Source organism: Chelmon rostratus, chromosome 8 (genome assembly GCF_017976325.1).
Source record: "Chelmon rostratus isolate fCheRos1 chromosome 8, fCheRos1.pri, whole genome shotgun sequence".
In the NCBI taxonomy this organism is placed as follows: Eukaryota; Metazoa; Chordata; class Actinopteri; order Chaetodontiformes; family Chaetodontidae; genus Chelmon; species Chelmon rostratus.
This window is the reverse complement of record NC_055665.1, coordinates 18,391,064-18,415,150: the sequence shown is the minus strand read 5'-3', so window position 1 is coordinate 18,415,150 and position 24,087 is coordinate 18,391,064. Positions and strand designations below refer to the sequence as shown.

The following is a 24,087-nucleotide window of genomic DNA, read 5'->3' as shown; positions in this document are numbered from 1 at the left end:
TGGCTTCATATCACATCTGTGTCAACAAATAGCGGAATGAATAGGTCCACATCTGAATTTACAACTGACTCCCCCTTTTTTTTTTAATATTTATTTTTTTTAAAGGGACTGTTCACCAAATAAAACATGAATTTTCTCCCCCTCGTACCTGCAGTGCCTTTTGCAGATTGTTTTGGTGTCAGCTGCAGACTTCTGGAAATTTCGGCTGGAGCGATGTCTGCCTTCTTTCCAGTATAATACAACCAGAAGGCAGTCGGCTTGTGATGCTCAGACCACCAGTAATCATGACTACGATAATCCACAGACCTTGTTGTAGTTTCATGAAGGAACTATTTTATTTCTATTGAACTACACCTGCCAATTGTATCACTGAGCAGTCTTCTTCTTAGTTTCCTCTTTCTGTCTATAAAGAGGCTCCAAAATTGTTTATGCGCAGCCTTTAATTTGACGAGGCATGTGTGGAGGAACATCACACACGATGAACCACTTTATTTAATCATGCACAAACAACTTGGCCTTTTTGCACAATAAGCACAAAAATGTCTTTGCTTGTGGGTGCATTAGACTCATACCTTGACATCCTGGTTTATGTGAGACATAAATTGACATCAGACTGTTATAAGAAAAAACAATGTGAAAAGAACATGTTGGCACATTATATATTAGTGAAATTGAAGTTTATTGTGATAATACTCTGTAGTTTCTGCAGATATTTAGCACATAGTGTGGATGATGCAGTCACAAAACACATGAACTGCAGCATCCAGTAACATCCTCAGATATTTGGAACCACAAGTACAAGTGAAAGTTGTAAAAGTGCTTTCAGACAAAAAAGCTTCATAAATTAATCTTCAGTTGTTGTTGTGGAAGTTCCAGGCTGGTGCAGAATCCTCAGAACCTGCAGCAGACACCACATCCCTGCATGTCAGGACAGCAACCGCAGCAAAAGCGACAGTCAGCGGGGCCGCTTTGACGCTTCAGTCTGTTGTTATACGGCATCTGTGTGAAAGACAAGAGACGTGAGCGAGGCGTTCATCTCCAGCATCATCTCTCACTCTGTTTATTCTCTCTGCTGCTCTGATGCTCCTGCTCTCATGATTTCTTCTGCAGAGACCATCACAGCACTTTGCAGTGAAAATGCATCCACTTCCATCACAACTGGCTCATGGCATTTGGCTTCATTCAGTCAGTTCACTGAAGTTACCTTCCACGTTTCCACTGGCATCTCCACATGTTCAAGGCTCATTGGCTCCTCCAGCTCTTGCTCCTGTTGATCAATTTGATGCGTTTAGGAACAACATCTTCGCATTTTGACAAAACACTCACAGCTGACGAGAAAATGAAATGATTGAAGTCAAGTTCTCACTTCAGTGACTGGGACAGCAGAGCTCTCCTGAAGGCAAACAAAGGTGAGCACGACGGCCACTGCAACTGCAACACTGAAGGTCTTCATCTTTGGAGGCTTTGAGTGGATGACTTGTGAAATCCTTTCACTCTTTCTGTGACTCTTGTCAGCTCCTTTGACTTCTTGTCCTGTCTGATGGTTGACTTTGCAAAATGTGCTGCTCTTTATACTCACTTGGACCACTGTTGCCTCATCACTGACAGCAGCTACAGTCCATTGGCTGCTTTCAGGCTCGGGCTTGCATCACTGTCTGAGGGATGCTGGGAATGAGAATGGGAAATTCCTCAGTAATGGTGACTGGAAATCCTCCATTTGTGTTTGTCTACTCCACAAATCAATCATTAACATTTTTGTCTCTCATTGGTTTAGTGGACTTTCACTTCTGTCAGAGAGGATCAGTTAATACTTATCACAAAACAGACAAAAACCAAACAATATTAAAATAAAGTCAGATTTTGTGTCTGCTTTGACTTTCATGAACATCATTAAATTAGCAGCATTACTGATGTTCTTCCAGATGTTCCAATTATTAATGAATCATTGCCACATGCACAAAAAATGCTGAAACATGTTACTCAGTTTTACCTGAAGGATAGAAAAGACAGAGAAATTGCAATTATTTCAATCGTACACAAAACTATAGTAAATATAAAAAAACCTCTCCTTTTTTCCAGGGACCAGTTGAATTTCCAGCAACTTCAGTCTTCCCAGATAAATGATGCAATCAACAATATTCCCTTCTTCACTCATTTCATAACCCTGTTGTCACACCTGATTTCTTCATGTGACCAAATGAAAAAACATTAAAAAAAACAAAGTTGCAACCTCATCTATAAACAGTCATCTTGTCTATGAACTACATTGAAGACACTCGTAATTTATAGTCATGATGATGGCAAATCAGTTGGTGTATCAGCAACAAATGTTTCAGTAAATCCACACAGCTTTCCTGGACGTCATGTTTTGTGCATCAAGTGTGACATTTATTTTACGTCAAAAACAAAATCTTGGTACAACAAATGCAACAGAGACATGATGAAACACATATTTTTCTGTCTTCCTCCATGTCTGAAACATGCAGTTTTCCAGCTCATTTAAAGGAACCTTCATATTTATTCAATGATATGTTCACCTCAGCAACTTAAAGCAAACCTTTCATTTGTTGCACCTGCAGTAAAAGCAGCAGATATTTTCATGAATGTTCACTGTGTGTGGGAAGTGAGACAGGATTCAAGTTTCTATTACAACAATATCTAAAAGACCATTTGCAGTTGGTGTTGACTATCCCTGCTTCACCAGGACAAGTGAGTGAGAGCAGCCAGATAAAACAGAACTGGAGGTAAATTAGAGAGTCAATAATAAATCGGTTTCGTAAGCTCAGCATGTTGACATTGTACCTTTGTGCAGGGACTGGAGGCCATTGTAGATAATAATCAAGTTGCCCTGACCATCAGTAAAAGTGAAGCAGGTTTTCTATCACTGCTGCAAGAAAACTGATGAGTCAGCTCATGTGCACCAGAGCATTTTTCAAGATTGAAACAAACAACAACAGGTATATGTCAGTGTTTTCATGAACTGGCTTTTATTGAATCACTATAATGTATTTCAGGGTCTTGACATGATGCAGGTAGAGAATATATTGAGAATAGTAATATGCCAGTTGTGGAAATTCATTGATGGAATAACTTGCTGTTGTTGTTCATGTGTGATGTAGCTGCTGAACCAGGAGATGAATTTGACACAGTTCAAAGAAAAGTTAACTGTCACAACTGTTAGCAGATTGTTGCAAGACAAAGCAATGTGAAAAGAACATGTTGACACATTATATATTAGTGAAATTGAAGTTTATTGTGATAATACTCTGTAGTTTCTGCAGATATTTAGCACCCAGTGTGGATGATGCAGTCACAAAACACATGAACTACAGCATCCAATAACATCCTCAGATATCTGGAACCACAAGTACAAGTGAAAGTTGTAAAAGTGTTTTTAGATAAAATAAGCTTCATAAATTAATCTTCAGTGGTTGTTGTGGAAATTCCAGGCTGGTGCAGAATCCTCAGAACCTGCAGCAGACACCACATCCGTGCATGTTAGGACAGCAACCGCAGCAAAAGCGACAGCCAGCGGGGCTGCTGTGACGCTTCAGTCTGTTGTTATACGGCATCTGTGTGAAAGACAAGAGACGTGAGCGAGGTGTTCATCTCCAGCATCATCTCTCACTGCTGCTCTGATGCTCCTGCTCTCATGATTTCTTCTGCAGAGACCATCAGAGCACTTTGCAGTGAAAATGCATCCACTTCCATCACAACTGGCTCATGGCATTTGGCTTCATTCAGTCAGTTCACTGAAGTTACCTTCCACGTTTCCACTGGCATCTCCACATGTTCAAGGCTCATTGGCTCCTCCAGCTCTTGCTCCTGTTGATCAATTTGATGCGTTTAAGAACACAATCTTCGCATTTTGACAAAACACTCACAGCTGATAAGAAAATGAAATGACTGAAGTCAAGTTCTCACTTCAGTGACTGGGACAGCAGAGCTCTCCTGAAGGCAAACAAAGGTGAGCACGACGGCCACTGCAACTGCAACACTGAAGGTCTTCATCTTTGGAGGCTTTGAGTGGATGACTTGTGAAATCCTTTCACTCTTTCTGTGACTCTTGTCAGCCCCTTTGACTTCTTGTCCTGTCTGATGGTTGACTTTGCAAAATGTGCTGCTCTTTATACTCACTTGGACCACTGTTGCCTCATCACTGACAGAACCTACAGTCCATTGGCTGCTTTCAGGCTCGGACTTGCATCACTGTCTGAGGGATGCTGGGAATGAGAATGGGAAATTCCTCAGTAATGGTGACTGGAAATCCTCCATTTTTGTTTGTCTGCTCCACAAATCAATCTCATTGGTTTAGTGGACTTTCACTTCTGTCAGAGAGGATCAGTTAATACTTATCACAAAACAGACAAAAACCAAACAATATTAAAATAAAGTCAGATTTTGTATCTGCTTTGACTTTCATGAACATCATTAAATTAGCAGCATTACTGATGTTCTTCCAGATGTTCCAATTATTAATGAATCTTTGCCACATGCACAAAAAACTCTGAAACATTTCACACTGTGTTACATGAAGGATAGTAAAGACAGAGAAATTGCAATTATTTCAATTCCACACTAAACTATAGTAAATATAAAAAAAACTCCTTTTTTCCAGGGACCAGTTGAATTTTCTGCAACTTCAGTCTTCCCAGATAAATGATGCAATCAACAATATTCCCTTCTTCACTCATTTCATAACCCTGTTGTCACACCTGATTTCTTCATGTGACCAAATGAAAAAACATAAAAAAAAACAAAGTTGCAACCTCATCTATAAACATTCATTTTGTCTATGAACTACATTGCAGACGCACATCATTTATAATCATGATGATGGCAAATCAGTTTGTGTATCAGCAACAAATGTTTCAGTAAATCCACACAGCTTTCCTGGACGTCATGTTTTGTGCATCAAGTGTGACATTTATGTTACGTCAAAACCAAAAGTCTGAGTACAACGAATGCAACAGAGACATGATGGAAACACATATTTTTGTGTCTTCCTCCATGTCTGAAACATGGAGTTTTCCAGCTCATTTAAAGCAACCTTCATATTTATCTTTGTTAATCTCAGCAACTTAAAACAAGGCAATCAATTGTTGCACCTGCAGTAAAAGCAGCAGATATTTTTGTCTCAGCCTCCCCAGATTAATCAGGCCACACCCAACCCAGTCCACATAACCTTACCGGATGCGGCTGCTGATGCTGCTACTGCCGCTGAGACGTCAACCCCTCTCTTGCCACCTGAGCAGATTAGTATACCTGAAGTACAAAGGGTGGTAGTTGAGCACATTGTAAAAAGCAGTGACATGTCTCAAACTTACCCAAGCTCCTCTAAGTTCAGACCGTTCTCAGGAAAGAGCCCCTGCCCGAACATGGAAGTTGACTATGACAGTTGGCGGAGTAATGTGGAGTTTTATCTTGCTGATCCCTCTGTTTCAGACAGACAGGTGGTCAGGAAGATCATAGAGAGTCTCTTACCTCCCGCTGCCAACATCATCAAACATCTGGGTCCTCTTTCCACGCCAGACAATTTCTTGACCCTTCTGGACTCAGCCTACGGGACAGTAGATGATGTTGATGAGCTATTCGCAAAATTTCTCAGCACCAACCAAAATGCAGGCGAAAAACCCTCTGGTTATTTACATCGCTCACAGACCACACCGGCCAAAGTTGTAAAGGGTGGTGGTGTTCCTGCTGCAGACTTTGATCGTCAACGTCTGAAACAATTCTGCAGAGGATGCTGGGACAATAGCTTACTCATTCGCCTCCAGTTGGAACAAAAGAAATCCCAACCTCCCACATTCTCTGAACTGTTGCTACGAACAGAAGAAGACAAACAAGCTGCAAAATCTAGCCGCATGAAGCAGCACCTTGGGCTCTCAAAATTAAAGGTGCAGTCCAATCCTTTAAGTGTTTACTCAGATGTTGACATGACAGCTAGCACCGATGACAAGACACATACATGGACACAGAAACTACAAAAGCAAATAGCTCAACTTCAAGATCAGCTCACATCCCTTAAAGCTTCCATAGATGAGCCCACTACCAAAAAGTCACAGACAAAAGCAGCACAGCCAAAGAAAGGGAAGCTAAAAGAGACAAAAACAGAGAGACACACCACAGGGGATGAGAGTGAAAGCAAGAGTAGCAGGAGGCCCCGTCCCTGGTACTGTTTTAACTGTGGTGAGGATGGCCATATTGCCACCACATGTACCGAAGAGCCCAACCCTAGTCTTGTTGAATCCAAACGAAAAGAACTAAGAAGAATCAAAGCAAAGGGCCTGGGAAGAACACAACAAGACTGATTTAAACTGAACACTGTTCCGGTTGAGGGACAGACCGGAACAAATAACACTGGATGTCCCACGCACAAAGCTTTTCTGAAACCCTCCTCATATAAGCCCAACTTAAAGCACCAGGCCAAAATTCCAAAGGGGTTAATTGGGGAGAAGTGCACAGCTAACATTATTGTAGCAGGTGTTCAGTGCAAGTCCTTGCTGGACACTGGGTCACAGGTGACCACAATATCAGCTTCCTTTTACAATGAGAATCTGTCAGACAGACCTATACAACCCATCAGTGATTTTGAAGTTGAGGGTGCAAATGGGCAAGCAGTCCCTTACCTGGGTTATACAGCAGTCAGTCTTGAGTTTCCAACAGAGTTCATTGACACACTACCTGAGATCTCCACATTAGCTCTAGTTGTTCCTGATCTGCGCTCCAACACAGACTTGCCAGTATTGATTGGCACAAATGTTCTTGACCTGCTGTATGGTGAACATTGTCAGGACAGAGCTATATCTGACATCTCATCTGTCTATAGTTATAGGCAAATTCTGAAAACTCTCAAAATTAGGCACACAGCAACCACCACAGGGAATATTGCTCTGGTGACATTAAAGAATCACAAACAACATGTCGTTCCAGCACATGATAGGGTCAGACTTGAAGGCTCCATTAAAGCCAGAAACCCCATTTGTGAAAAATGGGCAATATTGGAGCAACCAAGTTCATCTGCCTTACCTGGGGGAATCTTTGTTGTCTGCTGCCTTGTCACGTTGCCTGACCATGGCCCTCATACATTTCCTGTGTGGGTCAGAAATGAGACAGATCATGATATAACTCTTCCGACCAACTGTGTCCTTGCAGAGCTGCATGTAGCTGATCAAGTTCTCACCCCCCAGAGCTCTCCTGGGTCGGACCCTGTTACTGCGGCCTGCTGTAGTGCCTCTATTCAATCCTCCAATCAGCCAAAAGAGACTGAGTTGACATTTGACTTCGGCAATTCGCCTCTGCCTGAGGAATGGAAGGAAAGAGTGACACAACGTCTTCATACTTTTTCTGATGTGTTCTCATGTCACGATCTTGATTTTGGTCATGCTACAAGAGTCAAGCACAAAATAAAACTCACAGATCAGGTGCCCTTTAAACAACGATCGAGGCCCATACATCCTAATGACTATGAGGCAGTGAAGAAGCACCTCCAAATGCTTTTAGAAGCTGGGGTGATAAGACTGTCAGAGTCCCCGTATTCTTCACCCATTGTCGTAGTCAAAAAGAAAAACGGTGATGTTCGCTTGTGCGTTGACTATCGCAAACTGAACACACAGATCATAAGGGATGCCTATGCGCTCCCAAACCTTGAAGAGACTTTCTCAGCCTTGTCTGGTTCAAAGTGGTTGTCAGTAATGGACTTGAAGTCCGGTTACTACCAGATTGAGATGGAGGAGAAGGACAAGCCCAAAACCGCTTTTGTTTGTCCTCTAGGGTTTTATGAGTTTAACCGAATGCCACAAGGAATCACCAACGCGCCCAGCACCTTTCAGAGGTTAATGGAGAGGTGCATGGGGGACATTTACCTCAAGGAGGTCCTAGTATTCCTTGATGACTAAATTGTGTTTTCTCATTTCCTGGAGGAGCACGAGAAGAGGCTGCAGCATGTCCTCCTGCGCTTGAGAGAAAATGGCTTAATCTATCTGGGCCACATTGTCTCGAGAGAGGGAGTTGAGACCGATCCTGAAAAGATCGCTGCCACAAAGACCTGGCCCATGCCACAGACCTTGAAACAGCTTCGATCATTTTTAGGGTTACCGGCTATTATCGCCGCTGCATAAAAGATTACTCTAAGATTGTCAAGCCCTTGAATGACCTCACAGGAGGTTACCCTCCACTGAGGAAAGGTCAAAAGAAAAGAGTTCATTGTGCTGGCAAGTATTTCAATCCCAGAGCACCTTTCGCCGAGAGGTGGACCCCCGCTTGCCAAGCAGCTTTTGAATGTATTAAGGAAAAACTGACTTCTTCGCCTGTACTGGCATTTGCAAACCCAAAGATCCCATTTGTCCTCCACACAGACGCCAGCTCAACTGGACTAGGCGCCGCTCTTCCAGCAGCCATGAGACCAACAGCTTTCAAGCTCCTCCACGATGACATGGGGTACATGGGGTGGGAGCGTACCCATGATTTGATGAGGTCAAGGTTTTACTGGCCGAGAATGGCTGCTGATATTGAGGCCAAGATAAAAACCTGTGGACGGTTTGTGAGTCCCCCAGCCTGAAAGGGCAGCACCTTTGGTCAGCATCAGAACATCGCGACCAATGGAATTGGTCTGTATGGATTTCTTGTCTGTGGAACCGGACAGCAAGAATACCAAGGACATTTTAGTCATGACAGATCATTTCACAAAATATGCTGTTGCCTTACCTGCACGAGATCAAAAAGCGACAACAGTTGCTAAATGTCTTTGGGATCACTTTTTGGTACACTATGGGTATCTGGAGTGCCTTCATAGCGATCAGGGCAGAGATTTTGAATCCCGTGTCATCAAAGAGCTCTGCGCTATGGCAGGTATTCGGAAGGTGCGGACCAGCCCATATCACCCGAGGGGCAACCCAGTTGAGCGGTTCAACCGCACCCTCCTCAACATGTTGGGTACGTTAAAGGAGGAGCAAAAGGTCCATTGGCGTGACTTTGTCAAACCTCTTGCTCACGCATACAACTGCACTAAAAATGAGGTAACTGGATTCAGCCCTTATGAATTGATGTTCGGGCGACAACCCCGGCTGCCAGTCGACTTAGCCTTTGGGTTAGCAGTGACAGATAAGGAGCCGGTGCCTCACTCCCAGTATGTCCGCCATCTTAAAGCTCGTCTGGAGGAGAGCTATCGACTTGCTCAGGAGAACTCAGCAAAACTAGCTGAGCGAAACAAAAAGCGGTTTGATAAGCATGTCAGAGAAGCTACCCAAATGGGAGTCCACTGTGTATCATGTTGTGAAACAGGTGGAGAACTTACCTGTACACACAGTCCTTACAGAGGGTGGCGAAGGCCCTGCCCGCACCCTCCATCGGGATCTTTTGCTTCCATGTGGTCATTTGTCTGAAAGTGAAAGCACATCAGAAAGGCCAAAACCTCCACAGTGACCGAGAACCAGGCTCAATTACAGGAGCCTGACTGTGCTGACTCTGAGGATGAGTATCTAGGTTTTCGTGGAGATCCACCTGTTCACACAGAGACATTCATCAAGGTGTGTGACAAAAATAAATACTTAGAACCCCCCATTGTGTATGATGAACGGGATGAGCCTGAAACCTTTAACATCCCATTACCTCTCACTGCAAGTGACCCTCACACCATGCCAGATGAGGTAATACAGACTGATTCTGACACTGACGGGATGGATGGTGAACAGGAGTCGGTTGACATAGTAGAACCATCTGGTGAGGAGGTTCCAGGCAATACTGATACAGACGATGTGCGTGTGTTTGATCAGAGAAACATTGACAATGACAATTCAAACATTGACTTACCTGTGGAAGAGACTGAGACAGTTGAGACGAGCAGTGAGAATACAAACGTAAGGAAATCAGTAAGACTAAGACGAGCACCAGGTTGTTTTCATTACCCGCAACTAGGTAAACCTCTCATTTCTTTTGCTCAGAGCTTTCTTGAGAGTTTTAATCAAGCACTTGATTCATTTAGTAACAGTTCTGGTCATTCAATTTATGATGTTTAAATCTGAATGTTAAGCACATGATGGGACTCATGCTATTTAAAGGGGGGAGGGTGTAACCCTCTCACTAGAAAGTGTTTGGCAATTATAGGGTTAACTCCCCGCGAGTCGGCTGTTCATTGTTTTTTACTTCCTCGGCACCGGTTGGAAAGTCCGATCCTCCTTCGAGAGTAGGACGGGAACGTACAAAGCAGAAAAAAACAGGAAGTCAGTGAAAACGGATGTATGGTCAGAGTGAGAGTGCTAAGAAAGTTATTAAGAAAAAGAAAAGAGGTTAAATGGTGCAGAACGTGTGATGCTGATGTGTGGTTCTACTTACCGTTACCTTGACGAAGTCCGACGAGTGTTTGTTACCGTGGAAAACTCAGACTGGTTTTTGGTGACCCCGGATCATCTGAGAGACATTTGATGGCAAGCCAGACCCACCAGAAGAACTCTGAGGCATCCTGTTAGTAGCCTGGCCAGATACTACAGGGTCCTCAGCCGGATCGTCGTGCAACAAACAGGATTTCCCAGATAAGGAGACCTACAAACGCACACACACTAATACCTACCCGGGTAGTGTAACTCTAAACACAAGACCAATCACACAAAGAACATTATCAACACAAACGAACTGAAACCCACTGAACAAAAAGGAAGTGGACATATTTTTATTTATTTTTATTTTTTCAAAGAAAAGAGCTCTATTTTATTTGGGGTATTTTGAGTCACTGTAATTGTGATATTTTTGTGTTCTTTCTACTGAAATAAAACTGTCAGTTGTTTACCTCACTTATTCTCTATTACTCCTTAGAACCAAGTTTAAATTTAACAAACAAGTGTTACATTTTCATAAATGTTCAATGTATGTGGTAGGTGACACAGGATTCAAGCTCCTATTACAACAATTTCTAAAAGACCATTTGCAGTGGGTGTTGACTATCCCTGCTTCACCAGGACAAGTGAGTGAGAGCAGACAGATACAACAGAACAGGAGGTAATTAAGAAAGTTCAACAATAAACCAGTTTCTGAAGCTCAGCATGGTGATAATGTACCTTTGTGCTGGGACTGGAGGCCATTGTAGATAATAATCAAGTTGACCTGATCATCAGTAAAAGTGAAGCAGGTTTTATGTCGCTGCTGCAAGAAAACTGATGAGTCAGCTCATGTGCACCAGAGCATTGTTTGAAACAAACAACAACAGGTATATGTCAGTGTTTTCATGAACTGGCTTTTATTATTATTTTACATTTATCAACTCTGTATTTTACAATGCAAACTCACCTGAACAGGCCACGGGTCCCAAAGAGAGACTCTAGCTGGCCACACCCCCACCTTATCTACACTTCCTCTTGTTGGATCTCTTCCTATTGGGAGAGCGAGAAGATGGGGCGGGGAAAGCAGAGCAGAGGAGAGGTGTCTTGTTCAGACTTCAACCTCTTCTCCCGCTAGGCATTATTCCACACTGGTTTGCCTGGGCCAAGCCCCAAGCCTCCCCGGCCGAATGTATTGTAGATCATCAGTACAAGTGAAGCAGGTTTTCTATCACTGCTGCAAGAAAACTGATGAGTCAGCTCATATGCACCAGAGCATTTTTCAAGATTGAAACAAACAACAACAGGTATATGTCAGTGTTTTCATTAATTGTCTTTTATTGAATCACTATAATGTATTTCAGGGTCTTGACATGATGCTGGTAGAGAATATATTGAGAATAGTAACATGCCAGTTGTGGAAATTCATTGATGGAATAACTTGCTGTTGTTGTTCATGTGTGATGTAGCTGCTGAACCAGGAGATGAATTTGACACAGTTCAAAGAAAAGTTAACTGTCACAACTGATAGAAGATTGTTATAAGAAAAAACAATGTGAAAAGAACATGTTGACACATTATATAAGAGTGAAATTGAAGTTTATTGTGATAATACTCTGTAGTTTCTGCAGATATTTAGCACCCAGTGTGGATGATGCAGTCACAAAACACTTGAACTACAAGAGAAAGTTGCCAGAGTGCTTGAAGATAAAATAAGCTTCATAAATTAATCTTCAGTGGTTGTTGTGGAAGTTCCAGGCTGGTGCAGAATCCTCAGAACCTGCAGCAGACACCACATCCGTGCATGTTAGGACAGCAACCGCAGCAAAAGCGACAGCCAGCGGGGCTGCTGTGACGCTTCAGTCTGTTGTTATACGGCATCTGTGTGAAAGACAAGAGACGTGAGCGAGGCGTTCATCTCCAGCATCATCTCTCACTCTGTTTATTCTCTCTGCTGCTCTGATGCTCCTGCTCTCATGATTTCTTCTGCAGAGACCATCAGAGCACTTTGCAGTGAAAATGTATCCACTTCCATCACAACTGGCTCATGGCATTTGGTTTCATTCAGTCAGTTCACTGAAGTTACCTTCCACGTTTCCACTGGCATCTCCACATGTTCAAGGCTCATTGGCTCCTCCAGCTCTTGCTCCTGTTGATCAATTTGATGCGTTTAGGAACAACATCTTAGCATTTTGACAAAACACTCACAGCTGACGAGAAAATGAAATGATTGAATTCAAGTTCTCACTTCAGTGACTGGGACAGCAGAGCTCTCCTGAAGGCAAACAAAGGTGAGCACGACGGCAACTGCAACTGCAACACTGAAGGTCTTCATCTTTGGAGGCTTTGAGTGGATGACTTGTGAAATCCTTTCACTCTTTCTGTGACTCTTGTCAGCTCCTTTGACTTTTTGTCCTGTCTGATGGTTGACTTTGCAAAATGTGCTGCTCTTTATACTCACTTGGACCACCGTTGCCTCATCACTGACAGCACCTTCAGTCCATTGGCTGCTTTCAGGCTCGGGCTTGCATCACTGTCTGAGGGATGCTGGGAATGAGAATGTGAAATTCCTCAGTAATGGTGACTGGAAATCCTCCATTTTCGTTTGTCTGTCCACAAATCAATCATTAACATTTTTGTCTCTCATTGGTTTAGTGGACTTTCAGTTCTGAAGGAGAACAGAAGTTGGTGCTTATCACAAAAATTCAAAAACCAAAGAATATGAAATTAAAATCAATTTTTGCAGCTGCTTTTGCTTTGTTTTTAACAGCATCAAATTAGCGGCATTACTGTTGTTCTTCCAGATGTTCCAACTATTAATGAATCAATGCCACATGCACAAAAAACGCTGAAACATTTTACTCAGTTTTACATGAAGGATAGTAAAGACAGAGAAATACCAATTATTTCAATTGTACACAAAACTATAGTATATATATATATATATATATATATATATATATATATATATATATATATAAACTCTCCTTTATTTTGCAACTTCAGTCTTCCCAGATAAATGATGCAATCAACAATATTCCCTTCTTCACTCATTTGATAACCCTGTTGTCACACCTGATTTCTTCATGTGACCAAATGAAGAAACATTAAAAAAAAAAAACAAAGTTGCAACCTCATCTGTAAACATTCATTTTGTCTATGAACTAAATTGAAGACGCACATCAATTATAATCATGATGATGGCAAATCAGTTTGTGTATCAGCAACAAATGTTTCAGTAAATCCACACAGCTTTCCTGGACGTCATGTTTTGTGCATCAAGTGTGACTTTTATGTTACGTCAAAACCAAAAGTCTGAGTCCAACAAATGCAACAGAGAAATGATGAAACACCTATTGTTGTGTCTTCCTCCATGTCTGAAACATGCAGTTTTCCAGCTCATTTAAAGGAACCTTCATATTTATTCAATGATATGTTCACCTCAGCAACTTAAAGCAAACCTTTCATTTGTTGAACCTGCAGTAAAAGCAGCAGATATTTTCATGAATGTTCACTGTGTGTGGGAAGTGAGACAGGATTCAAGCTTCTATTACAACAATATCTAAAAGACCATTTGCAGTTGGTGTTGACTATCCCTGCTTCACCAGGACAAGTGAGTGAGAGCGGACAGATAAAACAGAACAGGAGGTAATTAACAGTGTCAACAATAAACCAGTTTCTGAAGCTCAGCATGTTGATAATGTACCTTTGTGCAGGGACTGGAGGCCATTGTAGATAATAATCAAGTTGACCTGATCATCAGTAAAAGTGAAGCAGGTTTTCTATCACTGCTGCAAGAAAACTGATGAGTCAGCTCATGTGCACCAGAGCATTTTTCAAGATTGAAACAAACAACAACAGGTATATGTCAGTGTTTTCATGAACTGGCTTTTATTGAATCACTATAATGTATTTCAGGTTCTTGACATGATGCTGGTAGAGAAGATATTGAGAATAGTAATATGCTAGTTGTGGAAATTCATTGATGGAATAACTTGCTGTTGTTGTTCATGTGTGATGTAGCTGCTAAACCAGGAGATGAATTTGACACAGTTCAAAGAAAAGTTAACTGTCACAACTGATAGCAGATTGTTGCAAGACAAAGCAATGTGAAAAGAACATGTTGACACATTATATATTAGTGAAATTGAAGTTTATTGTGATAATACTCTGTAGTTTCTGCAGATATTTAGCACCCAGTGTGGATGATGCAGTCACAAAACACTTGAAATACAGCATCCAGTAACATCCTCAGATATTTGGAACCACAAGTACAAGTGAAAGTTGTAAAAGTGCTTAAAGTTAAAATAAGCTTCATAAATTAATCTTCAGTGGTTGTTGTGGAAGTTCCAGGCTGGTGCAGAATCCTCAGAACCTGCAGCAGACACCACATCCCTGCATGTTAGGACAGCAACCGCAGCAAAAGCGACAGCCAGCGGGGCTGCTGTGACGCTTCAGTCTGTTGTTATACGGCATCTGTGTGAAAGACAAGAGACGTGAGCGAGGCGTTCATCTCCAGCATCATCTCTCACTGCTGCTCTGATGCTCCTGCTCTCATGATTTCTTCTGCAGAGACCATCACAGCACTTTGCAGTGAAAATGCATCCACTTCCATCACAACTGGCTCATGGCATTTGGCTTCATTCAGTCAGTTCACTGAAGTTACCTTCCACGTTTCCACTGGCATCTCCACATGTTCAAGGCTCATTGGCTCCTCCAGCTCTTGCTCCTGTTGATCAATTTGATGCGTTTAAGAACACAATCTTCGCATTTTGACAAAACACTCACAGCTGATAAGAAAATGAAATGACTGAAGTCAAGTTCTCACTTCAGTGACTGGGACAGCAGAGCTCTCCTGAAGGCAAACAAAGGTGAGCACGACGGCCACTGCAACTGCAACACTGAAGGTCTTCATCTTTGGAGGCTTTGAGTGGATGACTTGTGAAATCCTTTCACTCTTTCTGTGACTCTTGTCAGCTCCTTTGACTTCTTGTCCTGTCTGATGGTTGACTTTGCAAAATGTGCTGCTCTTTATACTCACTTGGACCACTGTTGCCTCATCACTGACAGCACCTTCAGTCCATTGGCTGCTTTCAGGCTCGGGCTTGCATCACTGTCTGAGGGATGCTGGGAATGAGAATGGGAAATTCATCAGTAATGGTGACTGGAAATCCTCCATTTTTGTTTGTCTGCTCCACAAACCAATCTCATTGGTTTAGTGGACTTTCACTTCTGTCAGAGAGGATCAGTTAATACTTATCACAAAACAGACAAAAACCAAACAATATTAAAATAAAGTCAGATTTTGTATCTGCTTTGACTTTCATAAACATCATTAAAATAGCAGCATTACTGATGTTCTTCCAGATGTTCCAATTATGAATGAATCAATGCCACATACCCAAAAAACGCTGAAACATTTTACTCAGTGTTACATGAAGGATAGCAAAGACGGAGAAATTGCAATTATTTCAATTGTACACAAAACTATAGTCCATATATATAAAACTCTCCTTTATTCCAGGGACCAGTTGAATTTTCTGCAACTTCAGTCTTCCCAGATAAATGATGCAATCAACAATATTCCCTTCTTCACTCATTTGATAACCCTGTTGTCACACCTGAATTCTTCATGTAACCAAATGAAGAAAAGAAAAAAACACAGTTGCAACATCATCTGTAAACATTGATCTTGTCTATGAACTACATTGAAGACACACATCATTTATAATCATGATGATGGCAAATCACTTTGTGTATCAGCAACAAATGTTTCAGTAAATCCTCACAGCTTTCCTGGACGTCATGTTTTGTGCATCACGTGTGACGTTTATGTTCCGTCAAAAAAGTCTGAGTACAACGAATGGAACAAAGACACGACGAACCACCTATTGTTGTGTCTTCCTCCTTGTCTGAAACATGCAGTTTTACAGCTCATTTAAAGGAACCTTCATATTTATTCAATGATATGTTCACCTCAGCAACTTAAAGCAAACCTTTCATTTGTTGCACCTGCAGTAAAAGCAGCAGATATTTTCATGAATGTTCACTGTGTGTGGGAAGTGAGACAGGATTCAAGATTCTATTACAACAATATCTAAAAGACCATTTGCAGTTGGTGTAGACTATCCCTGCTTCACCAGGACAAGTGAGTGAGAGCAGCCAGATAAAACAGAACAGGAGGTAATTAAAAGAGTCAACAATAAACCAGTTTCTGAAGCTCAGCATGGTGATAATGTACTTTGTGCAGGGACTGGAGGCCATTGTGGACAATAATCACGTTGACCTGATCATCAGTACAAGTGAAGCAGGTTTTCTATCACTGCTGCAAGAAAACTGATGAGTCAGCTCATGTGCACCAGAGCATTTTTCAAGATTGAAACAAACAACAACAGGTATATGTCAGTGTTTTCATGAACTGGCTTTTATTGAATCACTATAATGTATTTCAGTGTCTTGACATGATGCTTGTAGAGAATATATTGAGAATAGTAATATGCTAGTTGTGGAAATTCATTGATGGGATAACTTGCTGTTGTTGTTCATGTGTGATGTAGCTGCTAAACCAGGAGATGAATTTGACACAGTTCAAAGAAAAGTTAACTGTCACAACTGAGCAGATTGTTATAAGACAAAACAATGTGAAAAGAACATGTTGACACATTATATATTAGTGAAATTGAAGTTTATTGTGATAATACTCTGTAGTTTCTGCAGATATTTAGCACCCAGTGTGGATGATGCAGTCACAAAACACATGAACTACAAGAGAAAGTTGCCAGAGTGCTTGAAGATAAAATAAGCTTCATAAATTAATCTTCAGTGGTTGTTGTGGAAGTTCCAGGCTGGTGCAGAATCCTCAGAACCTGCAGCAGACACCACATCCGTGCATGTTAGGACAGCAACCGCAGCAAAAGCGACAGCCAGCGGGGCTGCTGTGACGCTTCAGTCTGTTGTTATACGGCATCTGTATGAAAGACAAGAGACGTGAGCGAGGCGTTCATCTCCAGCATCATCTCTCACTCTGTTTATTCTCTCTGCTGCTCTGATGCTCCTGCTCTCATGATTTCTTCTGCAGAGACCATCACAGCACTTTGCAGTGAAAATGCATCCACTTCCATCACAACTGGCTCATGGCATTTGGCTTCATTCAGTCAGTTCACTGAAGTTACCTTCCACGTTTCCACTGGCATCTCCACATGTTCAAGGCTCATTGGCTCCTCCAGCTCTTGCTCCTGTTGATCAATTTGATGCGTTTAGGAACAACATCTTAGCATTTTGACAAAACACTCACAGCTGACAAGAAAATGAAATGACTGAAGTCAAGTTCTCACTTCAGTGACTGGGACAGCAGAGCTCTCCTGAAGGCAAACAAAGGTGAGCACGACGGCCACTGCAACTGCAACACTGAAGGTCTTCATCTTTGGAGGCTTTGTGTGGATGACTTGTGAAATCCTTTCACTCTTTCTGTGACTCTTGTCAGCTCCTTTGACTTCTTGTCCTGTCTGATGGTTGACTTTGCAAAATGTGCTGCTCTTTATACTCACTTGGACCACTGTTGCCTCATCACTGACAGCACCTACAGTCCATTGGCTGCTTTCAGGCTCAGGCTTGCATCACTGTCTGAGGGATGCTGGGAATGAGAATGGGAAATTCCTCAGTAATGGTGACTGGAAATCCTCCATTTTTGTTTGTCTGCTCCACAAACCAATCTCATTGTTTTAGTGGACTTTCACTTCTGTCAGAGAGGATCAGTTAATACTTATCACAAAACAGACAAAAACCAAACAATATAAAAATAAAGTCAGATTTTGTGTCTGCTTTGACTTTCATGAACATCATTAAATTAGCAGCATTACTGATGTTCTTCCAGATGTTCCAATTATTAATGAATCATTGCCACATACCCAAAAAACACTGAAACATTTTACTCAGTGTTACATGAAGGATAGCAAAGACGGAGAAATTGCAATTATTTCAATTGTACACAAAACTATAGTACATATATATAAAACTCTCCTTTATTCCAGGGACCAGTTGAATTTTCTGCAACTTCAGTTTTCCCAGATAAATGATGCAATCAACAATATTCCCTTCTTCACTCATTTGATAACCCTGTTGTCACACCTGATTTCTTCATGTAACCAAATGAAGAAAAGAAAAAAACACAGTTGCAACCTCATCTGTAAACATTGATCTTGTCTATGAACTACATTGAAGACACACATCATTTATAATCATGATGATGGCAAATCAGTTTGTGTATCAGCAACAAATGTTTCAGTAAATCCTCACAGCTTTCCTGGACGTCATGTTTTGTGCATCACGTGTGACATTTATGTTCCGTCAAAAAAGTCTGAGTACAACGAATGGAACAAAGACACGATGAAACACCTATTGTTGTGTCTTCCTCCTGATCTGAAACATGCAGTTTTCCAGCTCATTTAAAGGAACCTTCATATTTATGCAATGATCTTTTCACCTCAGCAACTGAAAACAAGGCAATCAACTGTTGCATCTGCAGTAAAAGCAGCAGATATTTTCATGAATGTTCACTGTGTGTGGGACGTGAGACAGGATTCAAGATTCTATTTCAACAATATCTAAAAGACCATTTGCAGTTGGTGTTGACTATCCCTGCTTCACCAGGACAAGTGAGTGAGAGCGGACAGATAAAACAGAACAGGAGGTAATTCAGAGAGTCAACAATAAACTGGTTTCTGAAGCTCAGCATGTTGATAATGTACATTTATGCAACGACTGGAGGCCATTGTAGATAATAATCAAGTTGACCTGATCATCAGTAAAAGTGAAGCAGGTTTTCTATCACTGCTGCAAGAAAACTGATGAGTCAGCTCATGTGCACCAGAGGATTTTTCAAGATTGAAACAAACAACAACAGGTATATGTCAGTGTTTTCATGAACTGGCTTTTATTGAATCACTATAATGTATTTCAGGGTCTTGACATGATGCTGGTAGAGAATATATTGAGAATAGTAATATGCTAGTTGTGGAAATTCATTGATGGAATAACTTGCTGTTGTTGTTCATGTGTGATGTAGCTGCTAAACCAGGAGATGAATTTGACACAGTTCAAAGAAAAGTTAACTGTCACAACTGATAGCAGATTGTTGCAAGACAAAGCAATGTGAAAAGAACATGTTGACACATTATATATTAGTGAAATTGAAGTTTATTGTGATAATACTCTGTAGTTTCTGCAGATATTTAGCACCCAGTGTGGATGATGCAGTCACAAAACACATGAACTACAAGAGAAAGTTGCCAGAGTGCTTGAAGATAAAATAAGCTTCATAAATTAATCTTCAGTGGTTGTTGTGGAAGTTCCAGGCTGGTGCAGAATCCTCAGAACCTGCAGCAGACACCACATCCGTGCATGTTAGGACAGCAACCGCAGCAAAAGCGACAGCCAGCGGGGCTGCTGTGACGCTTCAGTCTGTTGTTATACGGCATCTGTGTGAAAGACAAGAGACGTGAGCGAGGCGTTCATCTCCAGCATCATCTCTCACTCTGTTTATTCTCTCTGCTGCTCTGATGCTCCTGCTCTCATGATTTCTTCTGCAGAGACCATCACAGCACTTTGCAGTGAAAATGCATCCACTTCCATCACAACTGGCTCATGGCATTTGGCTTCATTCAGTCAGTTCACTGACGTTACCTTCCACGTTTCCACTGGCATCTCCACATGTTCAAGGCTCATTGGCTCCTCCAGCTCTTGCTCCTGTTGATCAATTTGATGCGTTTAGGAACAACATCTTAGCATTTTGACAAAACACTCACAGCTGACAAGAAAATGAAATGACTGAAGTCAAGTTCTCACTTCAGTGACTGGGACAGCAGAGCTCTCCTGAAGGCAAACAAAGGTGAGCACGACGGCAACTGCAACTGCAACACTGAAGGTCTTCATCTTTGGAGGCTTTGAGTGGATGACTTGTGAAATCCTTTCACTCTTTCTGTGACTCTTGTCAGCTCCTTTGACTTCTTGTCCTGTCTGATGGTTGACTTTGCAAAATGTGCTGCTCTTTATATTCACTTGGACCACTGTTGCCTCATCACTGACAGCACCTTCAGTCCATTGGCCGCTTTCAGGCTCGGGCTTGCATCACTGTCTGACGGATGCTGGGAATAAGAATGGGAAATTCCTCAGTAATGGTGACTGGAAATCCTCCATATTTGTTTGTCTGCTCCACAAATCAGTCTTTAACGTTTTGGGTTTTTTTGGTCATTTTTCCACTCATCAATCATTAGGACTTAATTAACCATAACAATAAACAATAACAGGGCTTATTTGAATATTCAGCAAGTTCAGCCTTTCTATATGTACTGTGCTATAATCAATATTCCTTACTTTACTCATGTGTTTTCAGTCCTGCTTCCTTCATTTGACCATAATAATAAAATAAATATGATGATCACATAAATGTTTGCTGGTCTTTCATTTTTCTTGTTGTTTTCAAACTACTTTGAGGAAGCTCATCATTTACAGTCATGATGATCACATGTCATACTGTTTAGCAAGCAAGAGATGTTTTTGGTAAATCTCCACATCTTTGTTGAATCATGCCTTCAGCATTTTGTGTGCCATTAATTTGCCATCAAACCAAGAAGCTCATGTACAAATGTTGGTGTGGTCATGAGAAACATAAAGATATAATTTTCTGATTTCATTCTTTTCTGAAAGATGCAGTTTTTGAGTTCATTTAAGACTTCCTCAGAATGTTCATATTGAAGCACTGTGACAAAAGAGAGACAGGCTTGTGTGTGCTTTGCTATGTTAATTGATATAACCCAAAGCAAAGCTTGATTTTGTTCCACTTGTCACTAAAGCAGCGAATGTTTTCATGAACTTTCACTGTGTGTGGGAAGTGAGACACGTCGTGACATTGCCAGAACATATTGCACGCTAATGTGTGTGACTTCTTGCCATTGTTCAAAGCTGCCTTCAGGTCCAATTCGATTACATTTGGGGGGTCATCTGGGCTTGGCTTCGCCTGCTGGATCCATTGTCCTGATGCCTGAAACACGACTGATGCAAGAGCGACTAACCCGGCCATGAGAATCATCCATCGCATAAATTGAGAGTCTCTGGGCATCCAGTGGAGATGTCTTCAGCTGTGTGAGCTGCTGTGGGAGATCCAGAAGCTTTTGAATGTCCTCGACGAGCAGCACTTCAGTGGAGGACCAACAGTAGCAGAACAGCCACCTGGGTTGGTCAGACTCACTGATGTTGCAGCATTCGTGCCTCACAGAGAGTTCAATATGCAGATTTCAGATTCTGGTTCAGACATGAGTTACAACAGTATCTGTCAGCAGATGCGTGAAGGTTTGAAGGAGAAACTCTCATAGTTAGCAATCATTCACTCAGTCACAAAATGCTAAAACCAGGAACCTTTAAAGACATGTTAACAAACAAAGACGACCTCACAGTCGCTGAATTGAAACATTTTCTTCAATCACACATGAGAGACAGAAGAAGCGCTGAACTTTTCCAGGAGCTCAGTAATGCTTGGCAGCAGGACAAGGAAACTGCTCAGCGGTTTGTTTACAGACTCCTGGGGTTAAAAAAGAAGCTACTTTTTTGCATCGTAACAAAGTGGATCATCGAAGCCTCACTTGTCTTGACCTGCCAGTGACTGACGACTTCATTTTAGAGCAGATCACCAAAGCAGCTACTGAAGCCCAGAGACAGAACAGGTTAGGTTTTGCAGCCAGACCTAAACCCATGACTGTTGAGTGAGTCCACTGGTGAGCCCTCACAGAGAAAAGTTGAGGGAGAGGTCAAAGCTAGCCGTGGTGCCATTGTGGAACTGACGGTGAAGGCTTCAGCTTTAGCTAAGAACGTGGACAAGATGTTAAAGCCTCCTTATATTGTAGTCCAACACCAAGCTACTCCATCACTCCCAATCTTTCAAACCCGAAAGACCGTGAAAAACATTGACTCTGCAGTAACTACTGAGACCCCAGAGGAGAGATAGATCAAGATAAGAAAGAGAGACCTTGTGATCAATCGAGGTGAGATTTGTGGAGTGAAGTACAGGGTCAGGTAGTGGCCAGAAGGTGGAGTTTTGCTATGCCGACTAGCTATGTCTGATTTATATCTCAGTAGGTGTTGGAAGGCTCTTTGTTTTCAGCTCAACCTGTTGAAGGTCTAAGGACCAAAATGTTGTATATTTAATCAAGTAGAAGTACAAGGACAGTGCAGGAGTTCTCTCCTCTCTTGCCAATGGATTTCTCCTATACCATCTACAAGAAACTGAAGGTGCACACGAGCCTTTATAGTAAAGATTTACATGTTTACATAATCTTTAACCTGCTATTTGACATTTGCACATCATATGCAGCCATGAGTTTCCCCTCTTGGGGATAAAATAAAGGATTATTTTAAATATACATAAGACATATTGAAATATGTCATTTTCTTTTGCAGACCTGACTGTTTCTTGTTCTAAATCACAGCTATGATGGAAACATTGTCCTGCAAATCCAACAGTTTGGGAAAAGCGCTGCTGGAGTGGGAATGAAAGCACCAGTCTCACCCCACTCTTGTGAAAATATCAGTCGTGTGTGTGTGTGTCGACGAAAACAAAACCTAATGCACAGTTTACACTTGATGTTTACTGCTGCTGTTTTTCCAGGAAAAGACTGTGGGCAGATAAACAAAAACAGAAGAGCAGAGAGAAAAAGATGAGACACACACAACAAATGGAGCAAAAGAAACAGGTGACAGTATAATAGGAGAATATGAGTGCATTGGAGGTGATCGGTGCAGATGCACTGCACTATTATTTGCTTCTTTTTAACTTTGTATTCTTCTTAGGTTTTCTCTCTCTGTCTATAAAGAGGCTCCAAAGTTGTTTATGCGCAGCCTTTCATTTGATGAGGTATGAGTGGAGGAACATCACACACGATGAACCACTTTATTTAATCATGCACAAACAACTCGGCCTTTTTGCACAACAAGCACACAAATGTCTTTGCTTGTGGGTGCATTCGTCTCATACCTTGATATTCTGGTTTATGTGAGACATAAATTGACATCATATTATTATTAGCCCAAAAAAATGTTAAAATAACATGTTCACATGTTCTGTATTAGTAATGTGCTGGTGTTTATACTCACTTGGACCACTGTTGCCTCATCATTGCAAAACTTGACCATTCCTTGACTGATGCAGGGAATGGGACTTTTTCTGCTTTAACACTTATCATCTGACATATCATCTGTTCTACTGTGCAAACACATCAGCTGATGCCTCTGAAGACATCTTCAGTGATGTTCCTGAAATCATCACGTGCTTCACATCTTTCAACATCATACACTTCCACTTGGTGACCAAGGGACATATATAAGTTTACCACCATGACATACAATTAACATTACTAGGATGGCAGATCTGTCATATGTTATATTTTATAGTAAGGCTGTACAACAAGGACCTGTCTGGTGCAAACGGTATAATTAACCATTTGATGCATACTGGTCATTACAGTGGGCTATTAAAAGTGGGCTTTTAATGGTATAGTTGCACATCAACCACCACAGTGGATGCTAGTGCATCATCTGTTACACTGCCACCCACTGGCCTGCTGGTGTAAGTGCAGCACAAATGTCTCAAAAAATGGTTTGAAAAAAATTAAGTTCAACTTTTTTTTTGATGCCTAAAGACTAATAAAAATACTTACTACTAATAATTCATGCATGAAAGGGTTAAGACAACTATTTAAAAGACCTGGAGTTGTTTCAGATATCCATT

General features: G+C 41.5%; 5 protein-coding genes across 5 annotated transcripts; all 5 read right to left on the bottom strand.

The window, feature by feature from the left end:
• Positions 1 to 762: 762 nt before the first annotated feature.
• Positions 763 to 1,580, bottom strand: LOC121609828 (hepcidin-like). The gene is made up of 3 exons (XM_041941531.1): positions 1,367 to 1,580; positions 1,205 to 1,267; positions 763 to 999 (listed from the first exon to the last, which is right to left on the bottom strand). Exons 1-3 carry the CDS (start codon positions 1,451 to 1,453, stop codon positions 892 to 894), a joined length of 258 nt encoding a protein of 85 aa, XP_041797465.1. The 5' UTR covers positions 1,454 to 1,580; the 3' UTR covers positions 763 to 891.
• Positions 1,581 to 3,089: 1,509 nt separating this feature from the next.
• LOC121609827 (hepcidin) lies at positions 3,090 to 10,470 on the bottom strand. Its single transcript, XM_041941529.1, has 4 exons — positions 10,333 to 10,470; positions 3,925 to 4,223; positions 3,763 to 3,825; positions 3,090 to 3,572 (listed from the first exon to the last, which is right to left on the bottom strand). The coding sequence occupies exons 2-4, from the start codon at positions 4,009 to 4,011 to the stop codon at positions 3,465 to 3,467; spliced, it is 258 nt and encodes an 85-aa protein (XP_041797463.1). The 5' UTR covers positions 4,012 to 4,223; positions 10,333 to 10,470; the 3' UTR covers positions 3,090 to 3,464.
• A 1,561-nt stretch (positions 10,471 to 12,031) lies between these two features.
• LOC121610396 (hepcidin) lies at positions 12,032 to 12,677 on the bottom strand. Its single transcript, XM_041942471.1, has 3 exons — positions 12,559 to 12,677; positions 12,397 to 12,459; positions 12,032 to 12,191 (listed from the first exon to the last, which is right to left on the bottom strand). The coding sequence occupies exons 1-3, from the start codon at positions 12,643 to 12,645 to the stop codon at positions 12,084 to 12,086; spliced, it is 258 nt and encodes an 85-aa protein (XP_041798405.1). The 5' UTR covers positions 12,646 to 12,677; the 3' UTR covers positions 12,032 to 12,083.
• A 1,634-nt stretch (positions 12,678 to 14,311) lies between these two features.
• LOC121610331 lies at positions 14,312 to 20,272 on the bottom strand. The gene is made up of 6 exons (XM_041942370.1): positions 20,154 to 20,272; positions 19,992 to 20,054; positions 19,697 to 19,786; positions 15,139 to 15,414; positions 14,977 to 15,039; positions 14,312 to 14,786 (listed from the first exon to the last, which is right to left on the bottom strand). The coding sequence occupies exons 1-6, from the start codon at positions 20,238 to 20,240 to the stop codon at positions 14,679 to 14,681; spliced, it is 687 nt and encodes a 228-aa protein (XP_041798304.1). The 5' UTR covers positions 20,241 to 20,272; the 3' UTR covers positions 14,312 to 14,678.
• On the bottom strand, positions 16,889 to 17,803 carry LOC121611077 (hepcidin). Its single transcript, XM_041943467.1, has 3 exons — positions 17,645 to 17,803; positions 17,483 to 17,545; positions 16,889 to 17,277 (listed from the first exon to the last, which is right to left on the bottom strand). The coding sequence occupies exons 1-3, from the start codon at positions 17,729 to 17,731 to the stop codon at positions 17,170 to 17,172; spliced, it is 258 nt and encodes an 85-aa protein (XP_041799401.1). The 5' UTR covers positions 17,732 to 17,803; the 3' UTR covers positions 16,889 to 17,169.
• Positions 20,273 to 24,087: the final 3,815 nt, after the last annotated feature.